Source organism: Notolabrus celidotus, chromosome 6 (assembly GCF_009762535.1).
Source record: "Notolabrus celidotus isolate fNotCel1 chromosome 6, fNotCel1.pri, whole genome shotgun sequence".
NCBI lineage: Eukaryota > Metazoa > Chordata > Actinopteri > Labriformes > Labridae > Notolabrus > Notolabrus celidotus.
This window is the reverse complement of record NC_048277.1, coordinates 6056246-6076323: the sequence shown is the minus strand read 5'-3', so window position 1 is coordinate 6076323 and position 20078 is coordinate 6056246. Positions and strand designations below refer to the sequence as shown.

Here is a 20078-nt window from a genome sequence, read left to right as displayed (position 1 = left end):
CATGTGCATTACCTTTTTAAAGTGTTTTGGGTCGTGAATGTTTAGAATAAAAGTCTGTATCGCTGGGTGCTTTATAGTGCCTATTATTAAGACTAAACTGTTGGAGCATTCTGATGGCTGACTCCTCTGTCTCAATGAGCAATGCCATTAAAGCTCAAGAGCGGTGCTTTGTTTTCACTGTATCATGCTGAAAATGTTCGTTTCAGATGGAGATTAGATGGGCTCAGAGGTGTTTTATTAATGCAAGTCTAGGCTACACACACACACACACACACACATACACACACATATACACACCAACATTAAATAGCTAACCCCATTCCTTTAAAATGCATTGTGCTTTTGCAGCCGCTAACTTCTGTCCCTCAGGTTATAGATTATTAAATTAACCATAGTTTGTCCCTGTATCTGAATCACAGTTTATAACCATGATAACTTAATAATGCTACACTGTTTTGTTGTCGCTAACTGGCCAAATCAACACAGCTGTCAATACTTCATGGCTAATATGAAGCTGCATCCAGAGAATGGTTAGCCTAGCTTAGCATTAAGAAGGAAGTAGCTCTGTCTTGAAATAAAATCTCCCAGCATCTGTAACACTCACTAATTAACACATGACCTTCTGTTTTTCAACGTGTAAAAAAACCCTGTAAGAGGGACATGTCAGGAACTAATGGGGTCATGCACTAACACTGGACTTCCACCAGATCCGTGTTCGATCTGTCTCCGCTCCGCTGCGGTTTGGCTCCTTGCTCTCTCCACCGTCAACACTCGCAGAGGTAGCATCCCCAGACAGCTGGAGTCACGAGACCGAGGATTTCCCAGAATCAATGGTTTTCTATATCTCCATGATGAGCTTCTCCTCATCCATGCTGTCGTCAATGGCCTTTAAAAACCTCTGACCTGTTGACTCCAGGTCTGTTGTAGTTAAGTCAAACACCACCTAAGTCTTTTATTCTGAAAATCAACCGGATGTGTTGATGTTGTTTCAGTGCCTCAATTTCTGTCTTGCTCGATCTGCTCTGTGCTGATTGATGCGCTGTGCTCCAGCATCCAGCAAAAATAGAAGTTTTGTGTATCTGCTGCGGAGGGCTCTGGGCTGAGCTGAGACAGAGCAGGGACACAATGGAAAGGAGCCAATGGAAGCCCACACATTGACTCAAACTAAAACCTATCAGCTCCCATACAGAGGGAGATGGACTGACCACAGATTTGGTGGAAGTTAGCCGTAAGAAACACTGCTCCATAAGACCATGCTGTCATCAGAAGATAGCCAAAGGGTTCCCATATGGAGGATCCTTAAACTGCAGTTCATCATGAGTGTTAAAGAACAATTAATCTGTGTTAATCTAAGCAGCATAATATGTGGTCCCCATAATCTACAAACCACAGGAAATCACACTTCTGTTGTGTTTCTCTGCTCCTCTTGATTGTAACATGTAAATCACGCCAACACGAAAGAGTCATCAGAAATGTAAAGTTAGTGATCTTGAGAATGTTTCTCTGTATTTGGGTCAGTGATGTGAACATGCTGATATGCTGAAGGTGTGTGAATCTGAGTTGGAGAGGGGGAGTCTGCCGGCACTGTGAGAGTCGAGACTAGGCCATACTAGACTATCATAAATCATGAAACAGAGCCATGATAATTCAAGCCCATATCCTCTGTTGGTGTAGGAACACACTGCTGCTGTAATGAATGTTCATGTTTCTGACCTGAATACCAAAACATAAGATGCTGAGAGGCTCAGGAGATAAAGACTCTGGCACAGAGGACGAGGCTAGACTATAAATCTAAAATATATGCCACTACTGAAACTTTTATCTAATGCTTAATTTAAAAAACTCTAATAAACATTGATCTATTATGCTTCCTTTTCTTCAAGAACACAACAATTGGATGAATAATCTCATCAGTAATACTTCACGTAGGTAAAAATCTGATTATAGGAACAAGATTTGCGGCCATCAACAAGCTTTTATGAGGAGTATACCTCTGAGGAAACCTAGATATATAAAGTATGTGGGTCACACTGTTTATCAACACATTGTGTAAATAGACTCAGATTTTAAAACTGAGGGCTGCCAGTTTGCCCCTGATCAAGTATCAGACATTTAATAACAACAGTGGCCAGTCGACTCATTTGCAGTTAATTGAATCCCAAGAAAAAGAGAATCTTAGTCAAACACTCGGATATGGTGTGTACACACTCTCTTTGGCTTTCAGCTTTGGCTGAAAAGGACGCTCTTGTCTCTCCTCTGGCTCCATTAGAAATAATTATCTCCCATCGATCTTTGAAACCCTCTGTGGAGCAGTAACATCAGCCTGTACTGTCTCAGCCTTCAGCTGTCTGTCAACACAGTGTGTGTGTATGTGTGAGGAAGTATGACCTGCACATCCAGGTCTGTGCAGTACACTGTTTGACTTGTGACAGCCTCATACAGATCCTGTAATTCTGTAGGTTGCTTGTCCCAGCACAGCAGCGGAGCGTGTCTCCTAGTGGGACTCCAGGAAAGGCAGAAAAGCCCTCTTTGAGCAGGTCAACCACTCAGGGCTCTGTAATAGTGAATGCACTGATAACCGGCCACCCGGTGTGACTCTACCACAGCGTGAAAACCCAAGCCGTCAGTATGGGGGCCACCGCAGCGGAAAATTGTGTCCAGTAAAGCGTGCAAGGTTGGGAGCGGATGTGACAGTGAAGACATGCAATCCTAATGAAAATCAAATCCAGTCAGCTCGCTCCTCAGAGAATCTGTGTGGCAGGAAGCCTATAGCACTGCTGCAGCTCTCCTATAGCTGATAAGAGAGGTGAAGTTCTGATAATGAGAAGGGCGAACGCAAACTCTGTAATATGCAAATGGAATCACTGTTGTCAGTGTAAACCTAATCCTTTTGTTTGCGCAAGAACAGCTTTGCCATATATAACAACAGAGTGTTTGCGTTATTTGCATTAATCACGCATGTGTTCAGGTATGCGGCATCTCTGTGGAAATCAGTCTCCCTGCCAAGAGTCAGCCTTAACCACAGTCCCATCTTTACCTTCATTACTGCTGCCTCAGCTTCTCCCAAGAGCTTCAAAGCACAACCAACCTCACCAAAATCCCTTAAGTGTGCTTGCAAATCGCAATCCAAGCACTTATCCAAATGGATTGCAAGCTCCGTGCCCTATCCCGTATGTTTTAATTACTCGAGGTCTGCAGGACAACTTCCTGCACAGACCACACAACTCAGGAACTCACTGCCTCAGTCCTGTAGGAGAAACCATAAAGACTGGAGGGTTTTTACAAAGCATTTACAGATGAGTGTGGACACAAATAAACAAGCTGTTCAGCCAGAAGCTAGCTAATTCATAAATATACGTACAGTACGTGACCAAAGCTCTGGCAGTGTGAATTGATTTATTGGACTGAAATACAGAACAGGGTGATTATTAAGGTTCCTGTCTTTTCTTAGAAACGGTCTTGTCTGCTTTCCATTCCTGACAACATCCATCCATTCATCCATCCATTATCTACACCACGTTTCCCATTCCAGGTTACCAAGGGCTTATCCCAGCTGTCATTGGGCGAGAGGCGGGGTACATCCAGGACAGGTCATCAGCCTATCACAGGGCTAACATGTGGAGACACACAACCATTCATGCACACTCACACCTACAGTCAGTTTAAAGTGACCAATTCACCTACCAAGCATGTTTTTGGACTGTGGTAGGAAGCCAGAGTACCTGCAGAGAAAGGAACCTGAACCAGGAACCTTCTTACTGTGAGGCAACAGCGTGGAGCTGCATTCATGACAGCACTAAGCACTGCACCACCATGCAGCCCAAGCCTTACTATATTTACTGAAAATTCAGAGTAGAAGAAACACTTTTCATCCTTTCTTTTGTCATCTAAAAAGTCGGCTGCTTATATATTATACCGTGACTAATACACCAGTTTAAAATGCAGAGAGTGGTATTTCATTGAGTTATGTTACTTTACCCAGAAGATGACACTTTAAGAAGCAGCGGACCAGGCTGACAGTGCCCTTTACAATGACTGTCCTCCCTCATTGGGTCATAATCGTGCATTAAAAGACAACAATGGTATACTATGAAGTAAATAGTAAGGGAAGAAGTTGCATTGCGATAGAATCCCTTTATTTCAGCTGGAGAAAGCTGTGTGTAAATGTCATTAAAGAATCCAACATAGAGGCTCTTTGACATTTCCATAATAAGTAACATCAAAGTGAGGATCATCAGCAGAGCATTAAATTAGACTTTAACTGCTTCAAAATATAGTAAACCAGCTCATAACTGTCATGGACAAGGTCATTACCAATCCAAGAGAATCCTGCCCTCATGGCTTTCTCGACTTAATTTTCTTTTACCCCATCATTTAATTCATTTACAAGCTCAAAGCCTTGGACCTGCCTGCAATATTATGAGATAAACCTATGAATGGAGGGCGACAGTAATTGCGTCCAAAGGAATTCAACTGAAGTGGCAGCCCTCTCTGTCAGTGGCAGGCAAAAGTTGGCTCCCTCATTCCCCCACACGCTGACATCAAAAGCAATAAGTAGGAAGAGCCATTCTAATTGCCTTGAAGCGACCTGACTGCGTAGGCACCAATATAGTGCTTTGTGTGCTCACTTCAAATGAGTCCTCCAATCCTTGTCTGTTTCTTGACAGTCAGGTTTAGGGGTTTGAATGGCCACTCTACCTCCATAAAGCACCTTTGCACAAAACACTCTTACCAGGGATCACACTGGCATAAATGCCCAAGCAAACACGCTTCACACAAACATGCACACAGACGCACACACAGTTGAAACACTAAGTGGATCTGAGTGGCAATTATCCTTGACAACCTTTCTAAGATTATCTGGCATTTTGTCGCCATCTAGGCTGGTGGGATGGTACTGCCGGCATCAGAGAAGACAAAAACATTCATTTCTTCTCCGGAGTCAAATACTTCTCTTGCCTGATGTTTCCTGCAACACTGAAGTAGGGATAATGGAACAGGCAGGGAGAGAAAGAGCAAAAATTAGCTGCTAAAGCTGTTAGGCTGTCTTGTGTGAATCACCTATTACTGGAGACACATTCAGGAGAGGAACAAGAGAACGGGAAAAAGGGCGAGAGCTGATGAAAAGAACAATTGGTAACAACACGTCTGAAGCAGCAAAGGGTAAAGTGAGTGAGCTGTAGTGATTTCTTGTAAAAGTCAAGAAGACCTTCTCAGCTATCACATCAGTTCAACAGCAGAGAGGGATTTGATTACTTCAAAGACACTTGCTGAACATGGAGCGAAGTGAAAAACCCCAGAGTCATTTAGACAGGAATGAAAAAGTAGAGCTGATACCTTCAAACAATCACATCACATGCTTTGAGAGTGAAGCAGCACATTAGAGGATCAGTTTCCACCTTCAAGAACAATGGTAAAGTCAAGGTGATGATAAAACTTGTACTATCATCAAAGTTTAAACGATACGTGGCTTACTTTTTACAAGCTCGTCATTTGCCTTGAAAAATAACCGAAATCACCTTGAAATCAACTTAAAGTGACGCAGACGAAACCAGTCTGCATACCGAAATTGACCCGAATATATTAAACATTTTTTCTCCTCTAAATACATCTGAAAAAATGAGGCTGTCTTACATTCAGGGTTTAGTAATGCAACGTCAGTATCCCTTACGACAGACTTATCTGTAGAGTGAGTTTACCCCTCTCGACTGAGGCCAGCTGTGACTCACTCAGACAGTGCCAGGGGGATGAAAGACGGAGAGACACGGTGATCAAAGCGGCACAAAAGTAGGACAAGTTAACTTACATCTGAGGCGGAGTTTATGACACCTTTATAACGAAAATAGTTATCAGTGCAGCAGGGACGTTAAAATGTCAAACAGAAAGAACATATGGAGTCACAGTTTCATGTCCCAAAATGTCCAGTTTTAAAATGTTTATGTGAGTATGTTACTAATCAAAGGTTTGCCAATTACCAGACCCGACTTCCATCCAACAGACTGAAGGTTATTTGAATTAATACGGTATTAAAACAGTGATCCCTCAAGTGCTTTATTTAAAAGTGATCACATTTTAATCCATTTAAATCTGATATTTAATTAGAAAGAAATTCAGCATGTTTGTTTTATCATTGTTGCTGATTCAAATAGTTTTCTACAGAAGTGTATGCATTCATTTAATACAAACATCATCTGCTCCTCTGAATTAACAACACATTGGTCCTTTAAATTCCCAATGGAGCTCTTATTTAGGCCACACAAAGACGTGCTGACCATTCGGTTTAATCCAGCATTACTTTGTCTATGTCTTTAAGTGACATGGTATTGTTAACGTTTGGAATTATGAGTTTGTCGATGTTGCACTGGCACATTAGGCCGCTGCAGTTTTTCAGACGCAAAGCTCATTCTGATCTGCAGGACCTTGCAGTGTTTCTCCAGGCCCTTTCAGACAATATGGCATGCATCATGGATATAAATTGATGCATCTGAAATGCATTCAGGCTAGCTATGTGGGGAGTGAAGACAATGCTTTAAATACTGGACAACTACTGATATTGTGCAACTTAATTCATAAAAACAGAGCTGATGTTATTTTTTTCATGAAACTTTTCATGTTATTCTGAGATAACTATGTAATTTATTCAGAAAGAGGAATGCAATGTGCTTGTATAGTGTTCAGAAATGAAACACTGAGTTAAAGTGAACAAAAAAAAAAAATTCAGCCTTCAAAATGTAGTTTTCCAGGATTTAGTCTTGAAAGGGGAAGGGATGGGGGAGTGTAATCTTGTAATTATTGAAGAAATGTATTTATCGGGATAAATAGGGGTCTCAAACAGACAATCACAAATAGAGAGCAGTGCAATACAATATCCCTACTATACCTGGGCCAGCATGGCAGAGTCATAGTTGTAAAGACTTTGACTCTGAAGATGGATTTTAGAAGAGTTCTGAAGTGCATTGTTCTGCAGAAACACTCTGTTTGTGTGCAGGTGTTTGTTCAAACAGCATGCATGAGTAGCCACCTTGATACAAGTCTGTCAAACCATCCCCCTCTCATGGTAACCATCTCTGTTCACCACATTTTACGATAACCACATTTAATTTACTGACACAAACACGTTCAATGCAGTACAATATCATGCCTGTATCAAAACCTTCCAGTCCAAGTCTTGACATTCATGAATATAACTATCATTGCATCACACTATGGTGGTTCATTTATATTCCTCAATGTGCGTTTTAACTACTATAACAAATTGCTTGTGGTGGCATTTCTGTAACAGATGAGGTTGGCATTAAAACTTCTGAACCATAAAGTTTACAATTTGACGACCTAAGCAGATGTTGCCCATGTTTTGAATTATTTTCCTCTTCCTCTTAAAGAGATATCAAACGTTTAAGTTGAGTCACCACTTTTACCTCATTTTAAGGGAAGGTAGGACTCCGTATTAGTATGCCAGAGGTAGACTAGTCCACAGGGAATAGTGCAAGGTAAGCATACTGCAGGCCATGCATCACATACTCTCAGTTGGGCGTTCAGATCCAAACTCGGAAAATTGTAGACCCCATTAAACCCTCCAGTTACCACCCTTTAAAGGTGTGTGTACATGCAAGACCTGAGAGAAGGTGTGCTTTTAGAGTTCATCTAACTTTGTGTGTAAAAGCTAATTGGGTCTGGGTCAGGTTGAAACCTAGTGATGTGTTTCCGCCCTGAGGTGCTTATTATAGCACAGTGGATAACTGTTAGTATTTTGAATTTTCCTCTCCAATGCTTCATTTAGTCTGATAAGTGCAAGTAAATATGAGGGCAAGAAAAAAGGAGGCCTTTTTTATCCAAACAGCAAGTCTTTGATTCACATTCATTTTATTAAACTTGCCACTTTGCTTCCTGGTGTCCGGGCAAACTGTTTTAGAAGGACCAATCTGTCTGCAGAAACAGTGCTCAGGTGTGTCTCACCTACCAATACACTCGTGAAAAATGGATAAAGTGCATCTCCCAGAAATTTCCATCAACCTCTTTTGACCCTGTGGCTACAATTAACAATGCAGTCAGTGATGAAAAGCTGGCTATTCAGTGACCTATAGTAAGTGGCTCTTATTCATGACTCAAGAATACTCCGCAACACATCTATTACCTTAACTAAATAAAAGTGCATCCTGCCAACACAATGAAGCACGACTCCTTAAAAAGGCTAATGCATCTTATAATATCATCGCCTGCTTCTATCATCAGCAAAACTACTCTTGTGGAAGAAATGGGGCGCCGCAGTACCAGCCCTTTTACATGAATACCCCCACTGTGCTGCTGGCAGCTTCGGCACTCTTTGAGGCAGTACAGGGGAGTCATTGCAATCACGCTGCAAAAGGAAACTTGTGCCTCCTGCCAAACATAGGCTGGAGCGTGTGCGTGTGACAGCAGAAGAGTGGGGAGGACATATCGGGATGTTTGTGAGCATGGCAGACAAACAGAGCGGGTGAACAGCTCGTGAATATCTATAATGTGTTACAGAGACTGTTTGTCCAACCCATGATGGGGGAGGAGAGCCCAGGGAATGGGCCACAAGAGGGTGTGAACCATCTCTCTTCCTCGCTGACATGTACTTCTGATTTTTTATCTGTGGTCATAAGTCACCAGCTGATTTTTTTAACTTGTTATCTCTGTACCTGGGATCTAGTCAGCTCTTTGCCTGCATGACATCCATTTTATCCGAGTGCTTGTTCGTCTGCGTGTCTGACTACAGATTTGACAAGTGGAGAACAAACTAAGATGAAGGCGTGATCAACTAGAGGAACAGGATTGCATTGTACTGCTGTGTCCTTCACACATGGTTACTGAGGCCCTTTATGTGCCTGTGTGTGTGTGTGTGTGTGTGTGTGTGTGTGTGTGTGTGTGTGTGTGTGTGTGTGTGTGTGTGTGTGTGTGTGTGTGTGTGTGTGTGTGTGTGTGTGTTTGTCCATCTTTTCTTTGCTCTCTCTGCCCACTAAAAGTCATCAAATACTCACAAATAAGCCATTAATCCACTCTCTGAGGATGCAGGGCTTTCTCTGTGTTTTTCTCACTTGGCACATTTCATGATTACACCACACCATGTCCATTGGCGTTTTGCATAATTAGGCCACTTATATCAAATCGAGCAGATTCTAATGGAGCACTAAGAGTACATATTTGCTTAAATTGCTGCTCTCACTATCTCTATCCCTCATCCCCCTTGCTTCATCCAGCTCTCATTCACTCACTCCTCAGGAGAGCGTGGTGGTGGCATCAAGGGAGAGAAGATTGAAGAAGACAGTGTTTCCCTCAAAGGTCACAACCTCCCACAGCTGAGTTAAGATAGCGTTGACCTTACTGCCCATTACACTGAAGTACTACTCAAACACAGTCACAGGGGAACACCCAGAGAAGTAATAAAGTAGGTCTGTGTTTCAGTTTGTGCCATTGAAGAGAAAATGTGCAAATGCAGGTGTGAACAAAAGTGTGTGTTTTTAAATGTGCATTCCTGTGCATGTATGTTGATTTACATGCACCTTTCAGAATTAAATGTTTTCTAACAATAGCAGCTGAAACCTCTAAAGAGCGCTGTGGTACTTCACACTGTGGTTAGCTATGTGCTTTCACACTGGAAAAGGCTCAGATAAGTATTATGGGAAGGAGACTGAAACCTCAAAGCCTCGTACTAGAAAGCCTATTTGCCGGCCGATTGTTAGAACCACAGTAACACCAGGGTACATTTTGACAGCAGAGTCTAGATTGCTATTGGGCTGCTTTCACTTGAGCCTTTCATGCTCCTTTTATTCAGAGTGCTTGTGTGTCTCTGTGGGCTGTTAAACTGCAAACTTCTCTGCAATTTTTCTAAACTCTAACCCTTTATTCTGGCCGCTCAGCAATGGAAGCTGAAGCAGCAGCAGGGTGAGGAGACTGAATGAAAAGAGGACAAGAAAGTGTGAAGAAGGGTGAAGAAGACCGACAAGAGGATAAAAGAAAGAGCCCTGCCAGCCTTAATGACTGGCAGGGCTCGTTAGTGTCATCATTAGCCTTTGTGGCACGTCCCACTGTGGCTCCTTTAACCAGATCCCATTATAAGAACACCACCCCTTAAAGTGGGCATGCTTTGGCAGGGCTGAGACAACAGAGGACAAACGTTTACTCAGAATTTAATGTTTTATCTCCTCCTTTTCTTTGTCTTTTATGTACCTTAATTTGATTTGGTAAGTGGCAAAATGGACTTGTACTTATATATCTTTTTTCTAGTCTTTCTGACCGTTCAAAGCGCTTTTACACTACTCATCACATTCACCCATTCACACCACATTCACTCACTGATGGTAGAGGCTGCTAAAGTAAGGGTTCATCAGTATTAGCTAATCTCATTCATACACATTCACACATCGCTGAACAATAGCGGGGCTATCAGTGTCGTGCCCAAGGACACTTTGGCATGTGACTGCCGGAGCTGGGATCCAACAGCAAACCTTACAATTGATAGACGACCGACTCTACCCACAGCAGCCCCTTAGTGGTTGTGTTCCCTAACCCTCCTATTTTTGCCTGTGTCCGATCAGTGTCACTTGCCCCCTTTCAGTCCAAGTCCATAAAGACCTCGACTATGTCTCATTTCTCAGATGTTGCATCCATGCATCCCACAAGGGCATCTTAGTCCCTCCCACCAGAAATGAATAGAGATGCAAGAAGAGAAGGAAAAGGAAATGTGTTTAAAGAGTCATGAGAAGTCCTTTCCTGTGAAGCGTCATGTGAAGCATTGTCTGTTTGTGTTGTGTCAAATGATCATTACTGGATCAGCAGTTAGTCTGCTTATGTGTTTGTGTCTACACATGTGCACTGCATAAATTCAATAAAATAAATAGTAATTGTTTTTCTCTAAATCACGTTACCTGTTTAACAAACACCTGCACATAAAGAACAACCTGCAGTCTGTTCATGTGTCCTGCCTGAGACCATACCGACCAATTTTACCTGATCCATCATCATTAAGACTTCAAGGCACCCCTCAGTGTCTCATTTTAAGTCTGTCTTTTTTCGATTATAAACGTATGTGATGTTGTTTTGAGTTTCACTGAAGTCCGATCCTCCTCAGTGTCCAATCAGGTGGTGGTATTCTATATGGGGTGATATCTGTCAGTTAAAAGACTTCTGTGAAGGCAGCTCCTCCTTATTGCTCCTCAGATTCCCCTCCTTTCTCCTTGATCCTCTCTCCTTTAAGCAGCAGTAAAAGCTTTGAGAAGCTCCTTAACATGGCTGGTCTGTAACTACTTCCTGTTTGACTGAGGAGAAGGGAATATTATTTAAGAGCTTTGGCATGCAGGGTCTGTTTTCCTTCACTCCACATCAGCTTGATTCTACAACCCTGCTATTGTATTAATGCTTGGACGTGGCTCTGATTTTGTTCGCACTTGTCTCATTAGACCTTGTCAATATCTGGTGGAGGTATTTTATTCCTAGACTCATCAATAATGACTAAAGCAAGTTTGCTTTAGTCATTTTTGTTAAATTGTACAGAATCTAAAAGTAACATTTTGGTCCTGCATCTTTGTATCAAAACGTTATTTTTCCATCATTTGTCTAATTCTCAAAGCGAATGCAAAGAAATGCAACTCTGACTCATTTCTGAGCGTTGCATCTTGGTGCCCTGCTGCTGTTGACACATATCTGAATCACTCATTTCGCTGACATGATGGGAACATAATGGAAGAGCCTCATGCTCTTAAATGTCTGATTTACAAAAACCAGCACTCACATCCACGAACACTCAGTGCAAAACTTTTTGTGTCCTCAGAGACGTGGTAGCATCTGCAGCATCACTAAAGGGGTTTCACACTTTCTGTGAACTGACCTCGAGCAAGTGATATGTGCAATTTATCGTGCCACTAGCTGCCCCGATTCATTCTGTTTTGAATCCGTCCCTGAGTTTTTGCAGGAATAATTTAACCTGAAGAATGGAACAGAGTTAAAAACCATATTGATCTATACTAAAAATTGGGGATGTAATGATATGAAAATCTCAAGATTGAATGCGTGATAACAAATCCATGATACAGTATTTGTAGCAATGTTAAAGAGAAAAGTTTATATCATGCAGTAGTTCTTGAAGTCCACCCTTTCATGATGAGTAGGAAGCTCTCTGCATTTAAGGCTCTGTGTGACTTTAACCTTTAACCTTTGTCTCTTTATAAAGAGCTGCTAATAGTGTTTGATGGAAGAATGGGAATTTATGCTTTGCGTCTAGTGTGTTAAGTAACTGTGTACATGCTACACTGATGACCACAGAATATGTCTGCAGACCTTTGGCTGTATATTTAGACATTTTTTTTTTGTGATCTATTGAACTTTTGCACAGTTTTGTGGAAGTGAGGCAGTAAACAGACTCCTCTAGAGTCTTTGGCCTGGCTGGATTTTTTCCCTCACATCATCTCAAATCTTTTTGAGGTGACGATTTGCCAGCGGCTTCTCATATTACTCGTACCACTGGACGTGTACACCGCCACAGTCTGGCAGTGTCAGCATATTGTTATTTGTTTGTCCATCACCTTTTCTCCCGTCTCATTTCTTGACCTGGGGAAAACAAAATGCTTCCGCACGTCAGGTTTATACGTCAACATTTCAAAACTATCTCTCTGTTCCTCGCCGCTAATGCCAGTATCCCTTAGTTTTTGCTGTACAAGAACTGAGGCAGCGAGAAGAGCGCAAAGGATGAAAGGGCTGCATGGGACAATGGTCTCTGTAGTTCCCGCTTCCCTCCGCTCTGTTCCACTGTGGCTGAAACAAAAGGACACTCCTTTGCCTGGCAGACCTGTCGTTTCACACCCCCAGAGGTCCATGACTGTATCGAGACACTTTGGTTCTCATGAGATCAAGAAATCAAAATCTCATCCATGATACATACAAGCTCTGACACACTAAGAACAGACACGTCCTCTCTGTGTTCAATGCTTCAAATCGGTGACCCATGTCTTGGACTGAGTCAGAGTGAGACAGACAGTAAAGAGGCGAGTCTGAGCAGAGGGTTAAAGGATAAAATGGACGTCTGTGTGTTTGTGTAAACATGCATCAGCCCTAACTACAGGAATAGGACACCATGGTAACTGGCTAATCCTCTATGGCTGTCAACGAATATTCTAAATTTGAATACATATTCGAATATTAAAAAGAAACAGAGATTCGATTGTGAAAATGAATATTCAACTGTGGAAAAAAACACATCGGCGGCTGCTTTGCGAGTGGGCGCACTGCATGACAGGTCAGGGACAGGTCACAGGAGTCACACATGCACAGCGTGAAGCAGACGGCAGAGAGAAATCTCAGTGCGCTCTGAACACGTCTTTTCCTCCGCTGGGAATACAGTGAATAAAAAGAGATCGGGCCTCTTCACATGTGGACTGTCTCGTGTTTTTGGCAAATAACCTGTTAGGCCTAAGACCCTGCATTGACAGTGGACTAAAAGAGCCCAACAATCAGTGACACTGGGGTAAAATGCAGTTTTTCCTCTTTTTTTTATACAAGCGCCAAGAATGTAAGTGGACTATTTTTTCGTGTTTTAACTTCAATTAATGTTAATAATATTTGCTTCAATCACTGAATGAAGCCTGCCTGTATTAGGGACAAGAGTCGGGACCTTTAATTGCTCGCACAAGTCTTGTTCAGCACTCACTCAGCGCATTACACATAGAGAGGGGGGCGAGCGAGCGAGCGAGAGGTCTCCGGTCTTAAAAGTGTTTCGGTATAGACCATTAGGTCATTTAATTGTTTTGTAATGTGTAGGTATGTTTTAGGCATGTTATATCTTAAATAAAAATACATATACAAGTAGTTATGTCTCCTTGTATTAGTTTGTCCACCTGTTATTGACATAATGCGCAAATATAGATATTCAAATGGTTCGAACCTATGGGCTTTTTTTAGAGCGAATATTCGAACGTCATTTTGGAGCAATTTTGACAGCCCTACTATCCTCAGCACCAGATTTAAGGTATTTTTCCTGGAGACATTGACCTCTTTCTCTCCGTCCCCCTGTGCCTGCTGAGGCTTAAACAGGATCTTTAACAGTCTGTTGGTCACTGCGCCAATAAACGTCTATGACAGCAAATCTTCCTACAGACACGCCCAAGTGCCAGCCCAGAGTTTAAACTGTGATTCTAACGGTCTTCCACAGATGACTGGTAAGAGAAAGAGATGGAGGAAAGGTTGCCTAGAAAAGAGTAATGGGAGAAAATAGCACTCAGCATTCTGAGGGAAATAATGTGGGATTGGTGGTGAATCACATTAATTAAGGTAAAAGACACAGTGAAATGAGAGGGGAGGATGTGGAACAAAACAAAAGGAGGAAACAAATACAGAAGAAAGGCAGCCGGGAGGGTGAAGTTGGAAAAGGACAAGAAATAATCCTTGCACCTGCACGTCCCAGCTGTGCTGTGCTTATTCTGAATCATTGCTCCACCCGGAGAGACTACTTAGCGTTTCATTTGGAAAACAGGGATTTATTGCCGCAGGAGAGGGCTGCTACTGGCGCGTGTGCCCATATGTGGGTGTGTGTGAGGAATGTAGGTGTGTATGGCAGCTCGTAGTGGAGAGGAGTTTGGCTTCCTACCTAAGGATCTATAAATTTAAGAACCTTATTTGATCCCACAGATATACAAGCATTGAGATTAGATGCTCCTGTGATTCTGAGAGGGGAAAAGGCAGTTCTGCACTTTCTCTCCTGATGAATGAGGTGAGTTAAGTGTGTGTTGACATGTTGCATACTAATGTGTGTGTGTTTTAGAGCGAGCTGGGTGCTGAATGTTAGATCACTGGAGGAGAATACATTGACATATGGTAAAAGTTCCTATTGGTTTGCATTAATCTGTGCCTTGTTCACTCTGAGGATGAATTTATTTTTGGGGTATTCGAAATATTTACAGCATGTGCCTCTGGTGAGACAGCTGGAGGATAGAGATCCCCCCATGGAGCCTGGTCAGCCTGTAAATCAGCCAGCCAGAAGTAGAGGCCAAAGGACAGAGGCAGCACCATACATCTAACCTGCTGCAGATGTGGCATGCTGAGTGAGTGTGTGACTTTGAGTGAACCTGCAGGCGCATGTGTGGACAAAACATCTCTCGGTTTAGAAGCCAGAATCTCTGAAGGGTTAGTGAATGAATCCAGTCAATGGAAAACTTCAGAAATATAGTGACACACATCTGTGTGTGGAAGATGTGTGGTGTGTGCATGAGGGGGCAGGATCTAAACAATGACAGTCAGAGTTAAATCATTTCTTTGTGGGCTCTATTAGCCTGAATCATGATCGCCGCAGATCAGAAGATCGAACTACAATGTGAAAATGAAGAAATGGCTTATCCAATTAAAAATGAATAATATGCAGCAGTAACTGTGCTCTCAGCCTACACAGGTCAAAGTAGAAACACCAGATGAGGCGATGCTGCCTCCGTATACATCCAGAGGGGAGAGAGAGACAGACAGAGAGAGAGAAGCAGCACAACGACAAACAGCTTCCCAAATGAGCTGTTTTTCTGCCATGCTTCAGGGCTCCCCCATGTTTGCTGTGTTCAGAAAACACTCTCTGCTAGCTTATTTTAAAATTTACTGCCACTTAAACCTTTGCAGTCTGCCACTAGGAGTGCAAATAAGTGCATAAATATCGGAGGCAGTTCTACTGATCTTCATGTCGGGGAAAGAGTTTATTTTCTCTGCATGGCCGGGTCAAAGGTCAAAACAGCATCCCGGCAGCTTGATTACAGTTGTTCTCTGTTGCTTTGTCTCAAGTCTCTCATGACATTTGTGAGTGAGTCATTACATTCGGTCTAATAAGTAAGCACATTTGAAGTATGAATTGATGTGTGTGCCTTGTGAGATAAATGCGGTTGAATGGTTTTAAATATGTAGGGATTATTTCAGAGTTTCAGTCACCACAGGCTGAAGAGTCCACGGTATAGGCACATCTTTCAAACATTGATTTCCATTGACATTGAGTGGCCCGGGCTAGTTGCAGTCTGCTTGATGAAGTGTTGATTTTGTAATGTTAGAAGCCTAATACTCCCACACTGTATTTAGGCTTTATTCAGTGTTTGGCACATGTTCAATACGTTTTGTTTTGTAGTAAAGTTTTTGTGCTGCTGTTTCCACATTACATGAAAGTCTTAGTGTTTTTTTTTAGCTTTGCAAGTTGGGAATCAGCATCTTAAAGGTTTTCACTTTGATACAGATAGTAGGGGTGTAAAGATTTGACGTTCCAAATTGGTTACCAATCGTAATGTTAAAAGATCCCAGTGCACCGGTTTACTACACCATGGAAAACGGTCCCACAAACCGTTCGATTGCCCTGTTTCTAATTTATGATTTGGTTTCCTGAGATTTGCCGTGTTATTTCTGCAAACTGTGCTCAGCGTCTTCAATACCACAAGATTTCAACTTTGACCTTTTAACTCTAATGAGAGTAAAGGCGGATTTATACTTCTGCGTCTCCCCTACGCAGCAGGGGCTGACGCAGACATGAGCACCACATACTTGTGCGTCGGTGTGTCCGTGTCGCGCAGCAATTCTCCGCCGAAACGCCTGAGGGCAGTGCGGTCTCTCTGATAGCCGGCCGCCTGCTTCCGGTCCCGCTACGATCTCTGTTTACTTTTCCACATCGATTCAGAGCATGTTATGTTAATCTACAGCTGATGCATGTTGCTGTTTATCATACAGACATGATTACATGAAGAATAGAGAGGAGGAGATGAAATACACGGCCGATGTGCGGCCGATGTCCGGGATCCCGGAAGTGCTGTAAATGCGGGAAAGACAAAGCCGCCGAGCGGACCAATCACAGAGCTTGCGGTCCGCGTCGGCTCTACGGGGAGTTACATTTTGGAGGAGGTGCACGTCAGCTCCGTGCGTAGGCCTCGGCGTAGGTACGGAAGCTACACGGACCCCCGGCGTAGGGTACGCCGTTGATTCAACGCAGAAGTATAAATCAGCCTTAATGTTAGCTTGCTGGCTGGTCTCCATCTCAGAAATCAAGTCATGTGGACTCAATATGAAGGAAGAAAACTTTACAAAAGTCTGCCCGTCTGTAGGCTTTAAGAAAAGAGATTATGTACATCGGCTGCAAGACCAATTTAATCTGATAAGACCCTGATATGACCAAACCTGTACTACGAGACTAGCATTAGTAAGCAGCAGCAGAAGCAGCCCCCAATACTGAACACTTTTTCCAGCCTTAACTCAGCGATGTGTACCGTTAACACGACACCTCCAGCTTGTTTTGTAAGGTTATTGTTTGGTGTGATGACTTTGTGACATGTTTAGTGATAAAATCAAGGACCTGTAATTTTATAAGACACGCTTTCTTTGATGCTTTTCTTAGTTGTTTGAGGGAAAAAAAAGGATTGGGATTCACTTTTCAATTTGCTTTGAACTGAATCAAATCGAATCTGAATCGGATTTGACCGAATAGTTTTTTATTTTGATGAATCGTTCCTGGATTAGATCGTAGCCATCAAAGGTCACATCAAAGCAGAGTTGCAGACCCCAACAAAAGACCAGTTTGTTAGAAACAGAAACAGTCTGCTACAGAGGCCACTGAAGGCATGAAGAGCAAAACTGTTTGGACATATGAAGACGAAGACACATTTTCCAGAGTCCACACTGTCACTTTAAAAAGAGCTGAACATTTCACCCTCCTTTGTTTCACACATCATCAGAGGAACATGTTCCTGTAGCTTGTCTCTAACATTAACACAGAGTGGGTTTTGACTCATGAATCAATGGTTTAAGGTCAGTTAGAGCCTTTCACAGGGTACCTTTAGTGTTTTCCTGCAATAATAAGCTGTTTTGCAATGCCCTGTCAGTGCTGAGAACTTTGCAAACCTTTGAAGAAATGCTCTGAATCAAGTGATTAAACTGTAAGAGATGTCACAGAAATATCAAATTGAGCCTCGCTGCCGTTCTCCTCCATTTAGTCATCCTAAGATTTGACTGGCAGAAACAGCTGTTCCGAGTCCCTCTCTCTCTCCCCACATTAAAGTCAGATCAAACGGGCGAGTGGCTCTATCACAGTGGGAATTAAGACTTTATTAAATATCCCGGGAGAATCCACGTCTGCGGAGAGTAAGAGACTGAGTTAAACACCCAGAGAGACGCCGCAAATAACACAGCAGAGCGGCCAAGACACTTCTCTCTCTCTTTCCCTCTCTCCTCTCCCTTGCTCTCCTTCATCCGCCTGTGCTTCCCACACACACACACACACACACACACACACACACACACACACCACACACACACACACACACACACACACACACACACACACACACACACACACACACACACACACACACACACACAAGCCCAAAGAAACGCTCAAGTTGGTGGCTGAGCGGAATGTAGATGCGACTGGAGACAAGAGCCAGAGCTGTGATTTGCACATAGACACAGGATACACTCCTGCGTGCTCTCTCCTTTTCTTCCTCCCGTCTTCTATATCTGTTTCTCTTCTTACTTTCATTGTTTCTCTGTTTTTGTCTTCTGTACATCCCTATTTTCTCTATTTTTCTGACAAAATTAACAATGTATTCCCAAAGTGAGCGACCACTGCAGTTTTTAGACCCCTACTCCCCTTGCCCCAAACTCGGCTCCACAAACGACACCCATGCGCACGGAGGTACCAGACGGGGATAAACTTGCTCTGGCACGGCACGTACCGTGGAGTGTGCAGGTGACTCTGTGACTGTGTGTTGTGTATCAAACTTGATAAGCCATCTTTTTGCACACTGAGAACAGAGGGTACAGCCCGAGCACAAGCAGACCAGCACCCCAAAAAGGGTCCGATCACCCTCGGTCTCTAAAATTGTTCCCACATCCAGCTCACACACTCTCTCACGTACATCTTCTCTGTCTTACCTGGGGGACGAGGAAAGCCAAGAGGATGCGGACTCCAATCTCCATGGTCGGTTCAATTTCTCTCAGTGTGAAACAGAAACAGATTCAAGACAAGGTGATAGAGGCTGGATCAGCTCTGCTCATAATTCCACTGTCCAAGCGCCGGAGAGAGAGCAGAGAGGAAAGCCTTTCGCCGTGAGCCACCGGCTGCCAACTTCCCCGAAATACAACTGCAGTCTGATCAGCAAAGCATTGGATGGTGGAGCCGAGACCACAACCAATAGATTTATGAGGAGGATGGAGAGGGGGGAGGAGGAGGAGGAGGAGGTGAGGCAGGAGGAGAGGGGAGTGTGATGGGGAGGAGAGGAGGGGGTTTGTGTCTGTCGAAGTGAAGGGTCAGCGTCACTAATTCTGGACACCAGATTACTTGCGGAGTTTGCAGGTGCAGCAGCAGGTTTGTCCACGATTAATCATCAGCATAACACGTCTCATATGCTCCTCATCGGACAGCTTTATAGTGCTTAAACTAGCATCCATAATCCTCCTTCCTCATAGAGGTGATTTACGGGTATCCTCCTCCGAGCGTGAGGGCGCGCGGGAAGCTGTGTTCCAAGTACCCTGTAAGAACGCGCAGAGCGGCGGCGCAGCCTGCGGGGCAGCCGGAGAGAAAGAAACTTCAATAATGAGACAATTCAGAAGTGTGTAATGTTACAATAAAACTACTGTATGAGACTGCATAAAGAAGGCTGCTGTGTGGAATCGGGGTTGGCTGTAAGTTTCTCTCCTCTGAATATGTTCTGACGTTTCTTCCTCTCTCCACTATGAATTGTTTATTTGTGGGGGATTTGTTTGGTGGTTCATCAGAGGGAGCTTTTCTTCGGCACTCGGTGTGTGCACAGCCTAGAGAGATGCCTTGACTGATCCATAGCACTGTATGTGCATCTTATATGCTCTATAAAATGTTGATTCTGTGGAAAATATCGCCCTGTTCAGTGAATCAGTTCAGTTCAGTGAACTTTATCTATCCGTTAGGACTTCATTTATGTGAAAGGCACAAAAAAAAGCAGTTACTTACTCAGAGTTAAGATTTGTCCAACAGGTGAAACCCAAATACAGAAATATCATTCAAGGTACCGGAAAAGACAAAACCTGTAAATGTTCACAAACTGAAGTTTCTGATGTTCTTCTTAAAATACTAAAATGCTTGA

At 43.1% G+C, this 20078-nt stretch overlaps 1 protein-coding gene across 1 annotated transcript in view; it reads right to left on the bottom strand.

The window, feature by feature from the left end:
* cdh13 (cadherin 13, H-cadherin (heart)) overlaps nucleotides 1-19785 on the bottom strand; it is a 463737-nt gene extending 443952 nt beyond the window's left edge. The window contains exon 1 of the mRNA XM_034685408.1: nucleotides 18892-19785. Within this exon, the coding sequence (XP_034541299.1) occupies nucleotides 18892-18936 (45 nt within the window). The 5' untranslated portion in view covers nucleotides 18937-19785. The remainder of the gene's footprint in view (nucleotides 1-18891) is intronic.
* Between the last annotated feature and the right edge of the window lie 293 nt (nucleotides 19786-20078).